Below are 18,823 nucleotides of genomic sequence, written 5' to 3' on the forward strand. Positions count from 1 at the left end.
TGACCTGACCTGACCTGACCCGACCTGGTCTATATGCTTAAAGACATCATCTGTGATCAAAACTAACACGATATTCGTGATCAGCACCCCGAAAACCCCTTAGCAGCCACACTTTACGACTTTCTAACAGGTCCCGATTTTCCCGACTTTGGGTCATTGACCTGACCTGGAAGGTCACCCAATAACCTAGGACCTTAAAATTGGGTATCATCAGCTTCCTCTCGTCACGTGCAACACGCTCGTTTTTTCCGCGAAGCTCTAGCTCGATCAGGGGCCAAACGGCAAGGGGGGGTCCAACCGACCCCCCTCCCCCTACACATTAGAAGCTGGCAAACGCCGCACACATGCGAGGGATAAGAAGGAGGAAGAAAGATGTCAATGGTGAATGGAGTAATGAGCCATTAACTGATCTTCCCACTACGATTCCGAAATTAACACTCATACTTTTATTCATATGCATTGGGTTAACCCTCGCACTTATATGGGGGTCGGACGGACCCTGTCCCTGCCCCTTGGTTTCTCGCGAATAACTCGCGTAAAAAGTCACCGATCGTGACGAACCTTTCAATACCCTCGATATGATTAAAGATAGGTACATATACCCCGAGAAATTCATGACTCTGAACGAAATGACATTTGACCTGTGTACTATTTCTCGAGACCATGTTTTTCATAAACGGCTTGTTTATTTCAGAAATTAAACAAATGGCAATACTGGACTATAAAATGGGTCAAAGCGATAACTGGAATCACCCGAAGCAATTGATCCGAAGGTGATCTGAAAACGCGCACAGTAATGTACATCGTCTTTGCTCGCAGTAATAGCATGACACAATCAACAGAATGATAATATCAACACAATACAATACGGCATGTCATCGATGGAGGATGCGCATTGCGAACCGTGAACAAAACGGGCTACCTACCACTTAGCTAAACAACGCGGCGTTTCACGCATGCAGACAGGCATGAGGAAAAACGCAGACAGTGTAGGCCAGGGCAGGAACAGGAAGACCTCAGCCACAGCACACAATGCACATACACTAGACATGAATATGGGTGCATAAACAATGAATAGGTACTTTGGTGTCGCCGCAACTGGCGTGTGAGTGGTAAAGTTGCTACAGGCTGTCGGTGGTTTCAGCCAGAAAAGATCTCCTGAAAACCATGGCGATGGTGTATTTTATGTTGCCGTGGCCTGTTCTTACTCCAGTCCATTAGCCTGTCTCTCAGGCCACCTTGACCATCCAAGACGGCCATAGATAATATCTATGAAGACAGCCACCCAAGCAAGTCTCATGTGGCGGAAATACACAAAAATCACTAAAATCACAACCCATCACACCTCTCCATATCACAATACTGCACCCACGTGAACACACCAACCATCTCGAGACCATTTTTGGCCGGAATCGCGATTCGGCGGTCGGCTCACATTATCCGCGCGTTTGCAGTTTTTGTGGTTTTAACCCGCGCATGACTGGGGTGTCCATATGTCCAGCAATGTGGAAGATATTGCGGAAAAAACGGAAGCGGAGTTCTGTTGAGCCCCTCCCCTCCCTCCAGTCATGCACGGTTAACCCGGCGGCCGCTGGGCCTCCGCGCCACCCGCCGGCCGCTGGGGGGGGGGGGCATATAGTTGCCCCCCCCCTTTACTTCCGCGGCGATATCGTCGCAACGCGAAGAGATAGAGAAGCGAAACTTTGCACACATCTTCCTGAATACCTAGCCGAGGTTGTGTCCAAATTTGGTGTCGATCTCATTTGAAATGACGTCACAGTGACGTCATAAGTCAAATTATAGATTTGCGACTCTCAGTTTCCTCACGATACATCAGGTATATGGGACCGAATATAAAGGGCCGATTATTGGTTAGGAACTAGATGGAAGTGTACTTAGATGTTTTAGGATGACAGCAGGTGCTGTCTAGTTCATTTACAGTTGAGTTTCATGCTCAGCGTCATCAGAAACGGTCCATATCGGGAAACGACAAAACTTTATGACGTCACTGTGACGTCATCTTAGATGCTACAGCCACCAAACTTTCTTCAAACATTGCCTAGGTATTCATTTGAAGCTATGCCAAGTTTCACGTTCGTAGCTCATCAGGTTTCGGAGATATTCCACAAAACGTAAAGGGGGGGGGGGCAACTTTATGCCCCCCCCCCCCAGCGGCTCGTGGGTTAACGGAGCCGGTGTTCCAAATATAAGCACTAACCACTAAGCAGTCCATTTAAAACTCCGTCAAGCTATTTGCACACACTTTCCCTCGCTCCCTCTTGCGGCACGGCCGGCTCCTGCAGTAGCGACAGAGGCTGTTGAAGGCCTTCAGCGCATCCAGGTCGCGGTCGGTGGGCGTAACCACCACGCTGGGACTGAAGACGGTGCCGCTGGGTCGTCCGAGCCGGGGGTAGTTCTGGTTGACCGTGTGACGGACGCATTCAGCCGACGTGGCGAAAAGTCTGTCATGAAGAAAAATACAATCGTTAGCTCAGGTAACATCAACAAACCTGAGAGAATATCTTAGGCTAAAAAGCACATGGTCAAGGTTGAGGAAGGTGTCGGTGCAATATAGGCTACGTGATACCCTAGCGGGGGACCCTGGGAGTGGGGAGGAGAGGGCAGGGTGCGCTAGTGTCAGCCATCAAAGGTCTTATCAAAGTTATCATAGAAGTTCTGTTTGGAGACACATGATAGGGTCAGCCGTGCAACGAAACTCAAACATCCGCGAACGTTGATATAATGCGCCGTTCATTTTCACCACCACCTTGCTGCACTGTGGGGAGGGATCAACCCCCTCCTAACATTTATTTTTTTTACAAATATCTCAAACACAATGGAGTGCCACACCTTTATATGTATTTTTACTTGTGAAAATTTTTGACCCAGGCATTTTAACTGTTGCACTGGCGACAGTTAAAAAGGTCGATGTGACCCTCCCCTGTTTTTTTTTTTTTTTTTTTTTGGCGATGGGCGCCGAACTTTTAGTCGAATCGTGCTAAAATTTTACATAGCCTCTGAGGCATCCTTTGCACTATGTTTGGCAAGAAAAAATATTTTCGGGTCATTTCAGGTCACCGAGCTATGACGTCATAATAGGTACAATCTCCGACCGTGTTTGACAAGATCGTACATTCCGCGTAGCTGGATGTTATCTCATCGACAAGAACGAAACTATTCCATGTGATTTATGTCAGAATTTGACAAGACATGAATCTTTACACTGTATATTGACCTTTCAGAGGTCAACAAAGGTCAATGACCTCGAATCGTAACACGCTGACCTCCGTGATATGAGCTGTGTTTAGTGGAATTTCTTGAGGTCCAGAAGCTGGATCTGTGGCTCAGCTACCACCTAAGCGCCTTCAAAACTGTTCTTTGACCTCTACACAACGTCAACCCAGATCAATTACAACCGTTCTCGCCGGCAACGTGTGTGAACTTCAGTGTTCCCGGGGCCTAAGCCACGCAAGTAATGACTGAAATGCAATCAACTATACATCATTTTGTTGCTAATTCGTTGACAAATTTTACATTGTACATTCCGCGTTACTGGAATTTGTTTCACGTTCCTTCTTTCATAGATTCGCCAAAATTGGTTAAGTAACTTGGAAATTATAGCTTTTTCTCCGAAATTTGACCTTTGACCTGCCATAACGTGAGCAATTATTGACCCAGGGTCAAAAGATATACCACCAATCGCGAGTACTCGTTGAGAGCAATCGACTGGTCTTTGTTGCGAAGCGCTACGACGCTTAGTTTCGAAACGCTAGGGGCTGGGTAGCATCGAGCCCCCCCCCCCCACGCCACGCTGTGTTATGAAAAATGCCCTGCCAGGGCGAGGGTTAAGGGCAGGTAACCAGGTTACGTCAAGTGGCGTTAGCCGAGATAAAGTTATAATGTTTGCAACAGCTACAGCGACTGAACAATGTGTTTGAAACTTTCAGCGATTGATAAGGACAGTACTATGCAAGGAACGCCATGCTTCAAAAAATTGATATCGGTGACCTAGGGTCAGGTCAGTTTTGCGACCTCTTAGTTCTAAATCAATGGAAAAAATTGAAATGCGTCTCTTTGGTCGAAGGATATACTAAACACTCTCAAGTTATAGGTGAACATGAAACTGCACTGAATCGGAAAATTACATTCGTGAGCCCTCTGTTTACCCCTTGGGTCATCGCAGGTCAGGAAAGGTCTTTATTATAGATATAGAAGCTTTACGACAGTAACTTTTGAAAGAGACTAGTAAAAGAGCAATGACTGAACTTTGCCTTAGTCTGAAAAAAGTGACAGAATCAAATTACCTATTTTTGATTTTTAGCGCTCTTTCGAACGCCGCCTACTGCATGTTGCTACGTGGCCTAAAAAGCCGAGTTAGAACGGGGGGATGGGATAGCTCAAACGTCAGATCCTGAAAATACAGGGGCGTGGTTAAAAAAACTTTAGAGTTGCATGCCAACATTTGTAGATTTGTGCTGAGATTTGCACTTTGTCGTAAGATTTGTTGATTGTATGTATTAGACAATACCCACGACAGATGTCTGACATGAAATGACAGATGTGCCGTAAAATATGGTTAAATATTTACATAAAAGCCCAGTCCTATCAAAAAGCCCGTGATCAAAAGTCAGAACATGAGATGCCTAATTAACATTCGCCCCAGTGGGGGGAGCATATGTTACCACCCTGTCGCGTTTTTGCGTGTGAATAAAAAACCGCGACGCGTAGCGCCGCGCCGCTTTAAGTAGCATTTTGTAAATCAATTTTGGACAATGTGTGAAATTTTCGACCCCAGGTCATGTCAGGTCAGGTCACCAGGTGAAGTTAATGCATACACTTACTGATTAAAGCCCGTGACGTAGATACCCAGTTGTTCTGTTATCATGCCAGTGATGAACAGATCGTCGATCCAGAAGAGCGGTACCTCGGTGGACCGTCTAACCATTGCACGAGCAACATCCTGACTGACGATGTACAGCCAGCCTGAAAACGAGCACAAATTCTTGTTAGAATCCCTGTAAGTGCCTTGACGTATTATTATAATGAATGTCCCTGTTTCAACTGCCAATTTTCACACTCATTGAAGTCAAATTGTTGATGAGAACAAAGTGACAGTGTTCTGCTACCTAGTGTGTCATATTGAGTTATTTACATATGACTATTGCAATATTGTGGACGGATGCGGGTCAGGCATGAGGCATGTGTACATACATGGCGGTCATGCGTACTTAAAAACAATATTTATCATTTTATACTGCTAGGGCTTTATTTCAATTTTTTTTTTTTTTGCTCCGCCAGCCTAAAACCAGTCTGGAGCCGGGGGTCATTACATCTGACAATTTTGGCCAGGAACAAAGTTTTACGTTAAGCCGGTTTATGTGAACCCGGAAGCAATAGCAACGTGGGAGCCCATCCTTAGCGTGTGTGAGCAAATTTAACCATATTAGTGGCAGGCTCCTGGCTACCCCTATTAGTGGCAGGGGGGGGGGGGCTGTTTACGACCCCCCCTTGATATCTCGAGATCTAACGGGCTGATTTTCAAAATTCAAACGGCATTCGATTTGGCTCAACGAGATCTATATTTCTTTAAAAAAAAAATTAAAAAATGTCAATAGGGGGGTAGAGGGGGGTAAAAACGGGCAAATTGCAGATACATTTTAGACTGTTTATCACGGCCAGGTTTCTGAACCAATCTTAACGCAACTTTTGCCGATCGATAGAGAATGAACCAGGAATTCACATGGATCCTAAAAATATGCATTTTCAAAAATCATAGGCGGATACAGATCATTGAGATTGGGGGTGCACAAAAAGTATAGTAAATAAGGTTTTTGTTGGTACTGTTTCTAAAAAGGGTGGCAATGGTCTTGTTATGTTACAATTTTCTTATGAGAGAACGACTAAAATTGTATTGGTCATGCATAGGCGGTGTCAGGGCACCTATGTTGGGAGGTAAAAAATAACCCCCCTTTTTGGACGCCTGGATCCGCCTATTATAGCAAAAACGTGTCAAAAGAGGATGCACAAAAACTTTGTATATGTTATCACATGATACCTTTCATTCACTGTTCGTAAAACTGGTGCAGCATCGTGATCTTCGCCCAAATGACTCGCTTCACGAATAGAACCCCCCAATTCCCAGTGCTCTGGAGCCGCCCCTGGTAAAGTTATGAACTTGAAATTTTCAGGGAATGTGCCCAATTTAGTTTTAGGAAAAGTCAGAAAATTTCAGCATCGTAGCTTCAGCAGTTTCGGAGATATTCCCGAAAAACCTGAGGGGTGGATAAAAACAACCCCCCCTGCCACTAATAGGGTTAATGGGGAAACTTACTTTTGCCGAAGTGCCGAAAAAGCAGGAACAAAAAACACAGATGAAGAAACGGTAACATTTATTCACATCACATATTCATACACTTGTGGAAGGTGTCAGTGTACTGGTGTCGGGTGTATTGGTCAGGGAAAAAGTCCTAAATAACAAAAAACCTGACGCCTATTGCAAAGGGGAAAACCCCGCGTTGAAGCCAAAGAGCGCGGGGAAAAACCCCTACGTTTAATCTAATGTGTAGGAGGCAAAAGGGAAGGGATAATGACGGCCCCGTGCTGGGGAGGGGCGCCCGGCGACCACAGGCGTACTAACACCTTGGCCGCCAGTCGGCATTGGCTCTCAACGACTTCGCCTTAGCGGGTCGGAGAGCGCAATAGGGGGCCGCCAGTTGCACAATGCAAGAAACATCAATGGCTATAGCGTGAGCACACGATGCAATCATAAGGAAAATATAAATAAACGACCGGGATTTAGGTTGCACAAGGAACTGGGCGCCGCGTTACTATCGTCCCCACGGCGCCCACTCATGTCCGTGCTCGGGTTCCTTTTGTCTCAGTGAGGTGGTTTTTATATGCTGTTAACCCTCGCCCGCACATGGGGGGGGGGGGTGGTTGCCACCCCCCCAGGCAGTCTTTCTGCTCTGCACTCAACATTTTTAGAGCTAGAGGGCTGATTTTTCGTATAGCTGCTCGTCTATCCTTTCTTGATGTCCACTGAAAATTTCAAGTTTCTGTGATTTTTGGTTTCGGAGATATGACCTTGTTTTTCAGGTCATGTCATGACCCAAATGGCCAATTCTCAACATCTTGCGTTTGCCATGGGCCTTGTGAGCTTTTGACACCCTGATTTCGGCCTTTTTTGCCAGTCTTACCTCCCACCTATCATGGAACATGTTGTTCGACGATGTACAGAGGTCAAGGTCAGGGTCAAGGTCAACCTAGGTCATCTAAGATAATTGCGTTTTAGGCAAGCTGAATTTACTTTTTGTGAAGTTTTTTGACTGCATTGTTGGTAAAAGCTTCTCAGATCATGATTTCATGTGATATGCACCCAAAAACAATCGGTGCACACATCAGTATACACACAGACACACACAGACATACAAACACATATAATTGACCTTGACCTAACTTGACCTGAAATGACCTCAGCAGCAAAATTCTGGTCGGATAGTGTGACAAAGAGGTTCTAGCTGGCTTGGCACCAGAAAACAGCATCGTCATCGGTATTTGATAAGCAGCGCACTTGATATCCAACGGTGACCCAAAACAGCAACATTTTTTAGTTTGACCTGACCTGGAAGGTCAATGACTGACCTGAGAAGGTGAAACTGGATATCATTGGATTCGTCTCTTCCCAAAGAATCTTTTTGGTCTTTACTGCTAAGCTCTATCTCCAACAGGAACGAAATGGCGCGGGGGGGGGTGGCAACCACCCCCCCCCCCATGTGCGTTCTAGGATGGCAAAATGGCATGTGCGGGCGAGGGTTAATAAGACGTGCCTCCTGAAGAAAGATAAAAAGCAAATCATGAAACTCTGGATGATCGTCAATAAATTAATTTTGCTGCGCAAATACAACAAAGGCAGAAATCTGTCATAATTCGAGGACGCTACCGTCTCTGCGGGGGTTTATGTACAGCCCGTGATACTTTGAGGCACGTCGAACTAAGCGAGACAACACATCGTCTTAAAGTCGAGTAATTCCATTTCAGGTCCTCGATTACGAGCTGGTCAAAGTTTCTGTTCATAGACGCTATTCAATCTGGATCTCTTGGAATTCGTAAAATATCCTAACTACGGAAAAACCTACCTGATATGTACGGCGGGTAATACTCCTTTGGCCACTCCTCTAGGCTGACATGCCATTTAGAATTACCCCGGTAGGGTTTGGACGTTCGGAAGGCATTTCCACCCAGGTATCCCTTATCAGGGGTCTTCTCCAGCAAGTGCAGTACCTCGTACACATTGTAAGCTATGTCGTCATCCATCTTGATTATATGTCTGCAACAAAAGTGGATTGATCTGATCTGACCAACAAGTAAACCAAAATTGAACACATACATTTCTGAATAAATCCTGAAAATCGTTTTTGAAGCATCACCTCTACCAAATGGCCAACAGTCAGCTCTCGCTTATCAATGCATTGAGCAGTGAGACACCTCCCTTTAGTTTTGCGCCGGATTATCATTGGTAACCAACCATGTTATAAGATGAAGAAGACCTATAGACTAGGCCCCTTCGAGATGGCCATTTATCGTCTTATCCCTCTGACCGGGCTAAGTTCGGCGTTGCACCATTTGGTGGTCACTAACTAGAGCCCAGCGCCACTTAACCTACTCGAACTTTGGTCCATATCGTATCAAATCCTTATCCTTGTTCAATGCGGTTTCAGAGCGCACCAACCCATCCCCTCACCTGGCCTGGGGACAGAAGGTGGTGGCCCAGTCGAGGGCCATGATGTGCTTGTAGGTCAGGTTGTAGTAGGAGTCGTGGAAGTCTCCCTGCACTATGTCGTGATAGAGAGCATTCTCCGCCGCCACCGCAAACTGTGGTAAAAAATGCCAGTGAAAGGTAAAGCCTGAAACAGACTCTTTCTGCAGTCAGGAAATCGCGCTCGAGAGCCTATTCAAATACATGAAACACTCACGGCTCAATCACACGCACCTCACGCATGAGATTGATGCGGGTAGAATTATAATATATTTGAATATAAGCTCTCGCATGCGATTTACTGAATGCGGAAAGAGTCTGTTTCAGCCTTAATTAATTAACCCTCGCATGTGTAGGGGGGGGGTCGGATGGACCCCCCCCATGGTTTTTCGCGAATAACTCGCGTAAAAAGCGGCTGATCGCGACGAAAGTTTCAGTACCCTCGCATTGATCAATTTTACACCTACCCTGAAAATTTCATGACCCTGACCCAAATGACCTTTGACCTGTGACCTCTTTTCCGAGACCATGTTTGGCCGGAATCGCGATTCGGCGTACGTCGGCTCGCATTAGCCGCGCGTTTGCAAGCTTTTCGTGATTTCAAACGTTCAAACATGTGATTTGATGTTGCTCCCATGCATTAGGGTGGGTGTCAAGGTCACCTGAAGGTCAGGTCAGGTCATTGACCTTTGGTGACCTCGGGTGACCTCGGTTCACTTTTTCGAGTTTTACATGTTTCTAGGCTAGTTTTTGGAGCTGAATTCGAATTTAGCAACCATTTGAACATTTACGAAGTAGTTTTGGTGCCTTCGTAACATGTTACGAAGCTGTCAGAGGCGGTTGACACGTACTACGAATACCCGTCACGACGCCTACTGATTGACCTGACCTGACCTGACCCGACCTGGTCTAAATGCTTAAAGACATCATCTGTGATCAAAACTAACACGATATTCGTGATCAGCACCCCGAAAAACCCCTTAGCAGCCACACTTTACGACTTTCTAATAGGTCCCGATTTTCCCGACTTTGGGTCATTGACCTGACCTGGAAGGTCAACCAATGACCTAGGACCTTAAAATTGGGTATCATCGGCTTCCTCTCGTCACGGGCAACACGCTCGTTTTTTCCGCGAAGCTCTAGCTCGATCAGGGGCCAAACGGCAAGGGGGGGGGGGTCCAACCGACCCCCCCCCCCTACACATTAGAAGCTGGAAAACGCCGCACACATGCGAGGGTTAAATCTGCCACATGAGCTGTCGAGCCAGGAAAAGAAGGTGATTTTTCAATGTCATGCTTTCTTTCATTTCGGTTTTCCTTTATGACCCATAACCCCTAATTTGATGACAATCTGCCCCAACGGTTCCTGGCCCTATGAAAAGCTGTGGGCAGAGACCCCACGGCCCCAGAGTTGTGAGAGCACGCTGCCCCCACTGCCCCTCCCCCTCCCCTGGTTTCCGCGCCTATGAACTGTAGCCAGTATATAATGGAACCTTTGTTCCTGGCTACCAAAATGTAGGTAAATACTTGACGCAGGTGAAAGGGAAAAGTTGTAACTTTAGAAAAGTACTTTCGTTTTTCTTATCAGGGAAAAAGAAAAAATGACTGGCCTAAAACCCGTGGGAGCACTAGACTTGGTGATTCCCTACGGGCTACGATGATCCATGTTATGAAACGATGCCAGGAAATATCAGGTGGGGACACCCGCTCCCATCCGTCAGAAAAATAGTTCCCGCGCCACTGCTCACTTGTAAGATAAGTCTTTGCAAGACCGCAAAAACGGCTCTCACTTGGGATATGGTGGTGTCGTCCTCCCGAAGCTTGGTGGACGCCTCTGCCAGCATAAAGGCGCGCCTCAGACCGAGCTGGGCCAGCTCGGCTGCCGGCAGCGAGTCCCTGATGGCCTGGCGCACCTCCGGGCGGCGCGGGTCCGAGTGGACCACGATCACGGCCCGCACCTCCTCCTCGCCACCACACACGGGACTGTTCAGCAGGTACTGGTACCGGCCGTACTGCGGCAGTACGGCGGCGCCCGGGCGCGGCTCCGGAACGGCTGGGGGCTCCATCCAAGGAGCCTGATGCACGACCTGCTGGGCCACCAGCAGCAGCACCAGCAGCGAGCAGCAGCAGGTCAGCAGCAGCCGCCGACGGAACGCGATAGGCGTCGGCATGGCGCCGCCAGAGAACGACCCTCTGGAGTATGTTTTGGAGGGCTAAATGCGATAGTTGACACAGACTTATCAGTTTTTTTCATACATATGTCATCCATCCATCCATCCATCCATCCGTCCATCCATCCATCCATCCGGCATCCATCCATCCATCCATCCATCCGGCATCCATCCATCCATCCATCCATCCGGCATCCATGTCCATCCATCCATCCATCCGGCATCCATCCATCCATCCATCCATCCATCCATCCATCCGGCATCCATCCATCCATCCATCCATCCATCCATCCATCCATCCGGCATCCATCCGGCATCCATCCGGCATCCATCCGGCATCCATCCGGCATCCATCCGGCATCCATCCGGCATCCATCCGGCATCCATCCGGCATCCATCCGGCATCCATCCGGCATCCATCCGGCATCCATCCGGCATCCATCCGGCATCCATCCGGCATCCATCCGGCATCCATCCGGCATCCATCCGGCATCCATCCGGCATCCATCCGGCATCCATCCGGCATCCATCCGGCATCCATCCATCCATCCATCCATCCATCCATCCATCCATCCATCCATCCATCCATCCATCCATCCATCCATCCATCCATCCATCCATCCATCCATCCATCCATCCATCCATCCATCCATCCATCCATCCATCCATCCATCCATCCATCCATCCATCCATCCATCCATCCATCCATCCATCCATCCATCCATCCATCCATCCATCCATCCATCCATCCATCCATCCATCCATCCATCTATCATGCATACATACATGCATACATGCATATATAAATAGATACATGCATACATACATACATACATACATACATAAGTAGTCCAAATTTCACAATTTTAAACTTTTCAAATCTTTTTTTTCGGTACGTTTTTTACATCGTACAGTAATATAACTAGCATTATCATGTTCCTGAACTCAAACTGCAGCTAATAGCCAGACCGATACACGATATTAAATTCAATGACCAAAGATGACCTGGCCTTGACCTGACGAATTCGAAGTACAGGCTGGGTACCTTAACCCGGCAGTTGCTGGGGTATTTCGCCACCCACCGTTTGCTGGGGGGGGGGGGCGTTAAACGCCCCCAGCCGATAACTCGAGAACCAATAGGCGCAGCGAAACGCACGAGGCGGCAAACGAAAGAGCGCGACGAGACGCTTCAGATGAGTACTTTAAAGTTGAATTTTGAGGTCACAGGTTGGGTCAAGGTCAGGTCAAACACCTGAAATCGGGCTTTCAGTAGCATGGACCTCAGGAGTTTGCAATGGGCGCCTCTCGTCACAAACTCTGTCAAAACGGTGCACAATCCATCATATAAAGCCTACAAGAGTGTCAGATCCATTAAGGGGTCAGTCAAGCATAGGTCAGGGTCAAGGTCAGGTCAACCGGGTAGGCACATATCCCCAAAAATCAAAACTGATATCCGCAGCCTGTGACACATGTTTTATGGGTAATTTGGGGCGTAGAACACGATGGTAACATTCATTTTATCATATGTGTACGTGTTTGGCTCAAAAAGTTCAATTTAAGAAATGCATGTATCATGGTCGTGAAGCAATCACGTGAAATGTTCCAGATTTAGTTCAAGATTTTGGAAAATGCGGAACGATAATCAATAATCGAAGATAGCCATTTGATTGTTCATGGTATTGCCAGTCTAACGGCGTTTACGGCATGGCTGTATGTCTATTCTGTGATTTTATATGATTTTTTGAACATATGTCGTTTTTTGGTCGAAAACTCAGAAATCATGACGTCACTAAAACCTCGATATCTCAAAAATTTTCCAACCGATTTTTTTTCAAACTTTGTAACAATAAACTTCAATCAATTCCCTATAGGTACCAAAAATTTGGCGCGCATGCGGCGCGCCGTTTTTATGCTATGGCCCGGCGAAAAAAAGTGGGGGCGTTTAACGCCCCCCCCCCCAGCAACTCGCGGGTTAACCCTCGCCCTGGCAGGGGGGGGGTCGATGCGACCCCCCCCCCCTAAGGTTTTTCGAAGATAGCGTAAAAACGGCGGCGCGCAGCGCCGCCAAATTTGGCACAGCCTATGGGGCAACCTTTTTACATATGACCTGAAAATTTCAGGTCCGGGTACCTTGGGTCAGGTCACCAGGTCAGAAAAACCGGTACAAGGTCATGGTCAAATTTCAATTTTCTTTTTGCACCTGTCCAGCTCACAGTTTTGGACTGATTTCCTTCAAACTTTCAGGGTGTGCTAAGTTCACCGAGTTGTATAACATATAGTTCGGGTTTTTTGAGGTCACTGACCTGAGGTCAGTTAGAGGTCATTACGTCGTAATGTTAAGCCTACGGGAAAATACTAAATTCGGAAAATACTGGAGATATCCGCTTCGTTCTATCACTTTTGTGCTTTGAAACCACAGTACTTAACAGCAGGTCACTTGGTGCTTCTTTGTTTGGTGTACTTATCCATGGGTCAGGTCAAATGAGGTCAACTGAGGTCAAATGACGTTTTGGCCAATAACTTGGCACATAATGACGCTAGAGCTTAAAAAAATGGTGTCATTGTGTTCCTGGTGATCAGCCGAATCGAATGATATGCGATATGATGCAATTTGGTTAACTTGAACTTAATTGATTAATTAAAGTTTACTTAAAAATTAACCCTCGCCCGTATTGGTGTTTTTCCAGCCGCGAACGTATAAGGGGGGGTCCGTTGGACACCCCCTTGCCGTTTCGCCCCTGATTGAGCTAGAGCTTCGCGGCAAAAACGAGCGTGTTGCCCGTGACGGGAGGAAGCCGATGATACCTAATTTTAAGGTCCTAGGTCATTGGTTGACCTTGCAGGTCAGGTCAATGACCCAAAAGTCGGGAAAATCGGAACCTGTTAGAACGTCGTAAAGTGTGGCTGCTATGGGTTTTTTCGGGGCGCTGATCACGAATATCATGTTAGTTTTGATTACAGATGATGTCTTTATGCATTTAGTCCAGGTCGGGTCAGGTCAGGTCAGGTCAACCAGTAGGGGTGCTGCCGGGTATTCCTAGTAGGTGTCAACCGCCTCTGACAGCTTCGTAACATGTTACGAAGGCACCAAAACTACTTTGTAAATGTTCATATGGTTGCTAAATTCGAATTCAGCTCCAAAAACTGGCCTAGAAACATGTAAAACTCGAAAAAGTGAACTGAGGTCACCAAAGGTCAATGACCTGACCTGACCTTCAGGTGACCTTGACACCCACCCTAATGCATGGGGGCAACATCATATCACATGTTTGAACGCTTGAAACCACGAAAAGACTGCAAACGCGCGGCTAATGCGAGCCGACATACGCCGAATCGCGATTTCGGCCAAACATGGTCTCAAAAAGTAGGTCACAGGTCAAAGGTCATTGGGGTCAGGGTCATGAAATTTTCAGGGTAGGTGTAAAATTGATTAACGCGAGGGTACTGAAAGTTTCGTCGCGATCGGCCGCTTTTTACGCGAGTTATTCGCGAAAAACCATGGGGGGGGGGGTCCGTTCGACCCCCCCCCCTATACGGGCGAGGGTTAAGAAAAACTTTAAGTACACTTAAGCAAGCTAAAAAGTATATCATTCGACGCGCCTTGACGTGCTGAGTTCACTGGTGCTTTTCGTTTTGCTCTATCTTAATTAGATCAAAAGTTATAAGCGAAAAGTTTTTGACCTGTTTTTAGCGAAATTTTTACATTTATACCCCCCAAAACCCCCCTAAATATTGACCTAGAGCAACCAAATTTGCACAGGGGCGAGAACTCCGGGGGGCCCACCTACCTACCAAATTTGGTGTTTCTGGGTGCCATAGGAGTCAATCGCGAGGGGGGGGGGTCGCATCGACCCCCCCCCCTGCCAGGCCGTGTTATGAAAAATGCCCTGCCAGGGCGAGGGTTAAAGGGACCCTCCCACCTTAACCCTCGCATGTGTGCGGCGTTTGCCAGCTTCTAATGTGTAGGGGGGGGGGTCGGTTAGGCCCCCCTTGCCGTTTGGCCCCTGATCGAGCTAGAGCTTCGCGGAAAAAGCGAGCGTGTTGCCCGTGACGAGAGGAAGCCGATGATACCCAATTTTAAGGTCCTAGGTCATTGGTTGACCTTCCAGGTCAGGTCAATGACCCAAAGTCGGGAAAATCGGGACCTATTAGGAAGTCTTAAAGTGCGGCTGCTAAGGGGGTTATCGGGGTGCTGATCACGAATATCGTGTTAGTTTTGATCACAGATAATGTCTTTAAGCATTTAGACCAGGTCGGGTCAGGTCAGGTCAGGTCAACCAGTAGGCGTCATGACGGGTATTCGTAGTACGTGTCAACCGCCTCTGACAGCTTCGTAACATGTTACGAAGGCACCAAAACTACTTCGTAAATGTTCAAATGGTTGCTAAATTCGAATTCAGCTCCAAAAACTAGCCTAGAAACATGTAAAACTCGAAAAAATGAACCGAGGGCACCCGAGGTCACCAAAGGTCAATGACCTGACCTAACCTTCATGTGGCCTTGACACCCACCCTTATGCATGGGAGCAACATCAAATCACATGTTTGAACGTTTGAAACCACGAAAAGCTTGCAAACGCGCGGCTAATGCGAGCCAACATACGCGGAATCGCGATTCCGGCCAAACATGGTCTCGGAAAAGAGGTAACAGGTCAAAGGTCATTTGGGTCAGGGTCATGAAATTTTCAGGGTAGGTGTACAATTGATCAATGCGAGGGTAATGAAAGTTGCGTCGCGATCGGCCGCTTCTTACGCGAGTTATTTGCGAAAAACCATGGGAGGGGGATCCATCCGACCCCCCTACACATGCGAGGGTTAACGTTAGATTTGAGTTGATATAGCCAAAATGGGGTCCCTGGCTCACAATTACCGGTTTCGGCACTCACAACATCGAGAAATGCCTTAAATCGGAAATATTGAATTTCAAAATTGCAGCATTTTGATTCAGAGGTGCTAATGCATACGAATACCCCTCTGAATGTGTGACGTCAGCGCAGATATCTAACGATTTTTAAATGTTTGAACTGTAATCGCCACGGCCCGTGTGGAATGTCCATGATGGTAATTAGAGATGTAAATCGGATACTAACTTTTTGGTATACCGATACCAAAGCGATACCAACTTGGTATTTGCTATTTCAATCATAATGTGTTTGGTATTTTGTTGGTATTATGAACCCTCACTAATGTGGTAAGAGGCTAAGAAATTGGTAAAAAGTTGGTATTTCCCTCATGTTCCCATGTTGGATCGGTTTCGGTATTTCCCCACGGTTTTGGTTGGTATTTGGTTTTGGTATCGGTACCTATTCCGATTTTCTGTAATTGACATCACTAATGGTAAAACATACATATTACATACACACACACACACATGATTTTACTTTGACCTTACCTGTTACGTCATCGGTAACATCGAGTTCAATGAAACGATAGGCGTTATCACAAGTGTATTCGCGGCCATTGGAGCGACGGAAGAAAAGAAGAAAACAACTAGCCCCAAGAACTTTAAATTATGAAATAGCATGCACCTTTTCCTTGATATGTAGAGAATTTACCATTAATTGTTAGAGAAAATTGCATTTAAAATCTTCCATTTATGCTTTTTTCATCGTTTGCACAGTATGTTCTTTTACTAAGCTAGAAACACTAATTAGAAATTCCCGCATCATCAAGAACAATAGGGAAGGCTTGAAGTGAATACAATAATCTTAAACGGTTTTGTAATCCATGCGAAGACACTTCTAAAATTGCCTGTAGAAATATTAAAGGCAAAAGTTCAACTTTTCACAAGACGGATGGCTATAAACCTATTCAACGTGTGACAACTCAGCCGGTATATCGTCGCCTACAGCCCAGCTTTCCCTAGTGACCGATAGAGGCGCTGCTATCGATGTCCGCCCGTGCCGCCTAACGGTTAGGTTTTGGTCGACAGTTTGTCCAGGGCTATCAGACATCGTTTGAATTTTGACAATCAGTTTCGGAGATAGCAGGGGAGCCCCTGTAGAGCCACCGTCACCACCAGTCACCCGAATTATTGAAAATACCCCAGTCAGACGCGGGTTAAGACAGCTTTGACTACTGCCATAGGTATCATGAGCTACCATATTATCTAGTTGATGCTATCTCAGCTACTGCTAAAACATTCTTCGCAACATTTCCACTAGCCACCTACGCCTCAAGGTTTATATTCATCGTTCGTGGAGCTGATTATGTTTCAGAAATCGCCAATATAGGTACCTATGAATCAGTGGCGGATCCAGGATTTTCACTGGGGAGGGGCTGCAGGTCATAATTGGGCGCCACGCCCCGGATGGGCGCCATAGTCGCATCGTATTGGCGCTGAAATATTGGCGACCAGTGGCCCTGACAAGAGGCGCCCAGGATCAGTATGTACAGTGACACCACACGATTGGAAATATCGGTGCGGAGCGTACTGAAACGACGTTATTCGACTGATTTTTGCATCCTAGTCCTAGTATGCGGCACTCCGATGAGTTGCGAATTGAAAATTGGCGCCACTGCGCCTTCGGCGCAGTGGCGCCAGTTTTCCTTGGGTGGGGGCTGCCAGCCCCCGCAGCCCCCCCCCTGGATCCGCCACTGCTATGAATGAAAGACAGACACATGTTATATGAGAGGTAAAAAAAGGTCTTACCGAGCCGAGCGAGTGGCCGACTGGCTGCAGGTCAGCAGTGCAGGACTTCCCTGCAGAGTGGGTCGGCCTGCCGGTTTCACGTCACATCATACACTGGTGCAGCCGCCATGTTGTCTCTGACGTCACTGATACCAGTTCTGGGACGCCACAAAGCCGTGATTGTTCAAGATTAGATTGGGGTCCTAGTCGCGTATTTGGAAATTCCAATAACAACGAGCCTCAGTGGTAGAAACCCATCACATTGGTAGTGCAAACTACTGCGGTATAGTTGAAATTTTGCTACCAGCTGTGTCACAAGGCAAGGGGATTTGTCTCACACGAAAGTCGCACGCCGTGATTACCTATTTGATGTCCAAAATTCTTATTGAGATATTTCTGCAATGGATGTACCTAATCAGGCGCGGATCCAGGGGGGGGGGCGACGGGGGCGGCCGCCCCCCCCCCCCGCCATCCGAAAAAGGCCCCCATATCCCGCGGCAGAGAGGGCGCCCCGAGCAGAAGAGCGGCGACACAGCAAAGGTTCAGCAGAAATAGGGCGCCTCCAGCAGAAGTTGGGCTCACCAAGCATGAGAGTGACGCCCAATTGCCAATTCCCAGCAGATGAGAGTCGCCCCAGCAGCAGATGGGCGCCCCCAGCAGAAGAGGGCGTCTCGTTACAAGAATATAAAATACCTTCTGTTCAAGAGGGGCGCCCCTGGCAGCGGAAGGGCACCCTTAGCAGGAGACGTGTCCCCCTGAAGAGGAGCGACGCCCCAGCAAAAGGAGAGAGGCGCCCCCATTCCGAGAAGAGGGGCGCCCTGACAGCTGCTGGGCGCCCCAGCAAAAAAGGAGCCCCTATAATAAGAAAATGGGTGCCACTGGCAGAACAGGGGCGCCCCAGCAGAGGAGAGGGGTCTCCAGCAGGAGACGGGCGCCCCAAGCAGAAAAGGGGCGCCCCAGCAGAAGAGAGGCGCCACAGCAAAAGTTAATCAGAAATAGGGAGCCTCCAGCAGAGGTTGGGCCCGCCAAACAGGATATGGGCGCCCCATTGACAATATCCGGCAGAAGACAGACGCCCCAGCAGCAGATGGGCGCCCCCGGTAGAAGAGGGGCGCCCCATTACAAAAAGAAAAGGAGTATATTCTACCAAGAGGGGCGCTACTGACGACAGCGGAAGGGCAGCCCCAGCAGAGGGGCGGTGCCCCAGTAAAAGGAGATGTGTGCCCCGTTCCGAGCAGCAGAGGGTCGCCTCGCCCCAGAAAAAAAAA

General features: G+C 47.6%; 1 protein-coding gene across 1 annotated transcript; it reads right to left on the reverse strand.

The window, feature by feature from the left end:
• Nucleotides 1–664: 664 nt before the first annotated feature.
• Nucleotides 665–17,681, reverse strand: LOC122367682 (beta-1,3-galactosyltransferase 5-like). The gene is made up of 6 exons (XM_043341017.1): nucleotides 17,577–17,681; nucleotides 10,545–10,947; nucleotides 8,741–8,871; nucleotides 8,136–8,326; nucleotides 4,842–4,983; nucleotides 665–2,462 (listed from the first exon to the last, which is right to left on the reverse strand). The coding sequence occupies exons 2-6, from the start codon at nucleotides 10,923–10,925 to the stop codon at nucleotides 2,234–2,236; spliced, it is 1,074 nt and encodes a 357-aa protein (XP_043196952.1). The 5' UTR covers nucleotides 10,926–10,947; nucleotides 17,577–17,681; the 3' UTR covers nucleotides 665–2,233.
• Nucleotides 17,682–18,823: the final 1,142 nt, after the last annotated feature.

The sequence above is a fragment of the Amphibalanus amphitrite genome, unplaced genomic scaffold (genome assembly GCF_019059575.1).
Source record: "Amphibalanus amphitrite isolate SeventyFive unplaced genomic scaffold, NRLGWU_Aamphi_draft 000888F_arrow, whole genome shotgun sequence".
Classification (NCBI taxonomy): domain Eukaryota; kingdom Metazoa; phylum Arthropoda; class Thecostraca; order Balanomorpha; family Balanidae; genus Amphibalanus; species Amphibalanus amphitrite.

Bases quoted from the DNA above. Each gene is read 5' to 3' on its own strand.
- LOC122367682 (XM_043341017.1), bottom strand. From the start codon at position 10,925: ATGCCGACGCCTATCGCGTTCCGTCGGCGGCTGCTGCTGACCTGCTGC. The intron at 8,327-8,740 runs GTGAGGGGATGG...CTTTTGTTGCAG, and splicing joins ACCTTCTGTCCCCAGGCCAG to ACATATAATCAAGATGGATG. The intron at 4,984-8,135 runs GTAGGTTTTTCC...GCTCGTTTTCAG, and splicing joins TTACCCGCCGTACATATCAG to GCTGGCTGTACATCGTCAGT.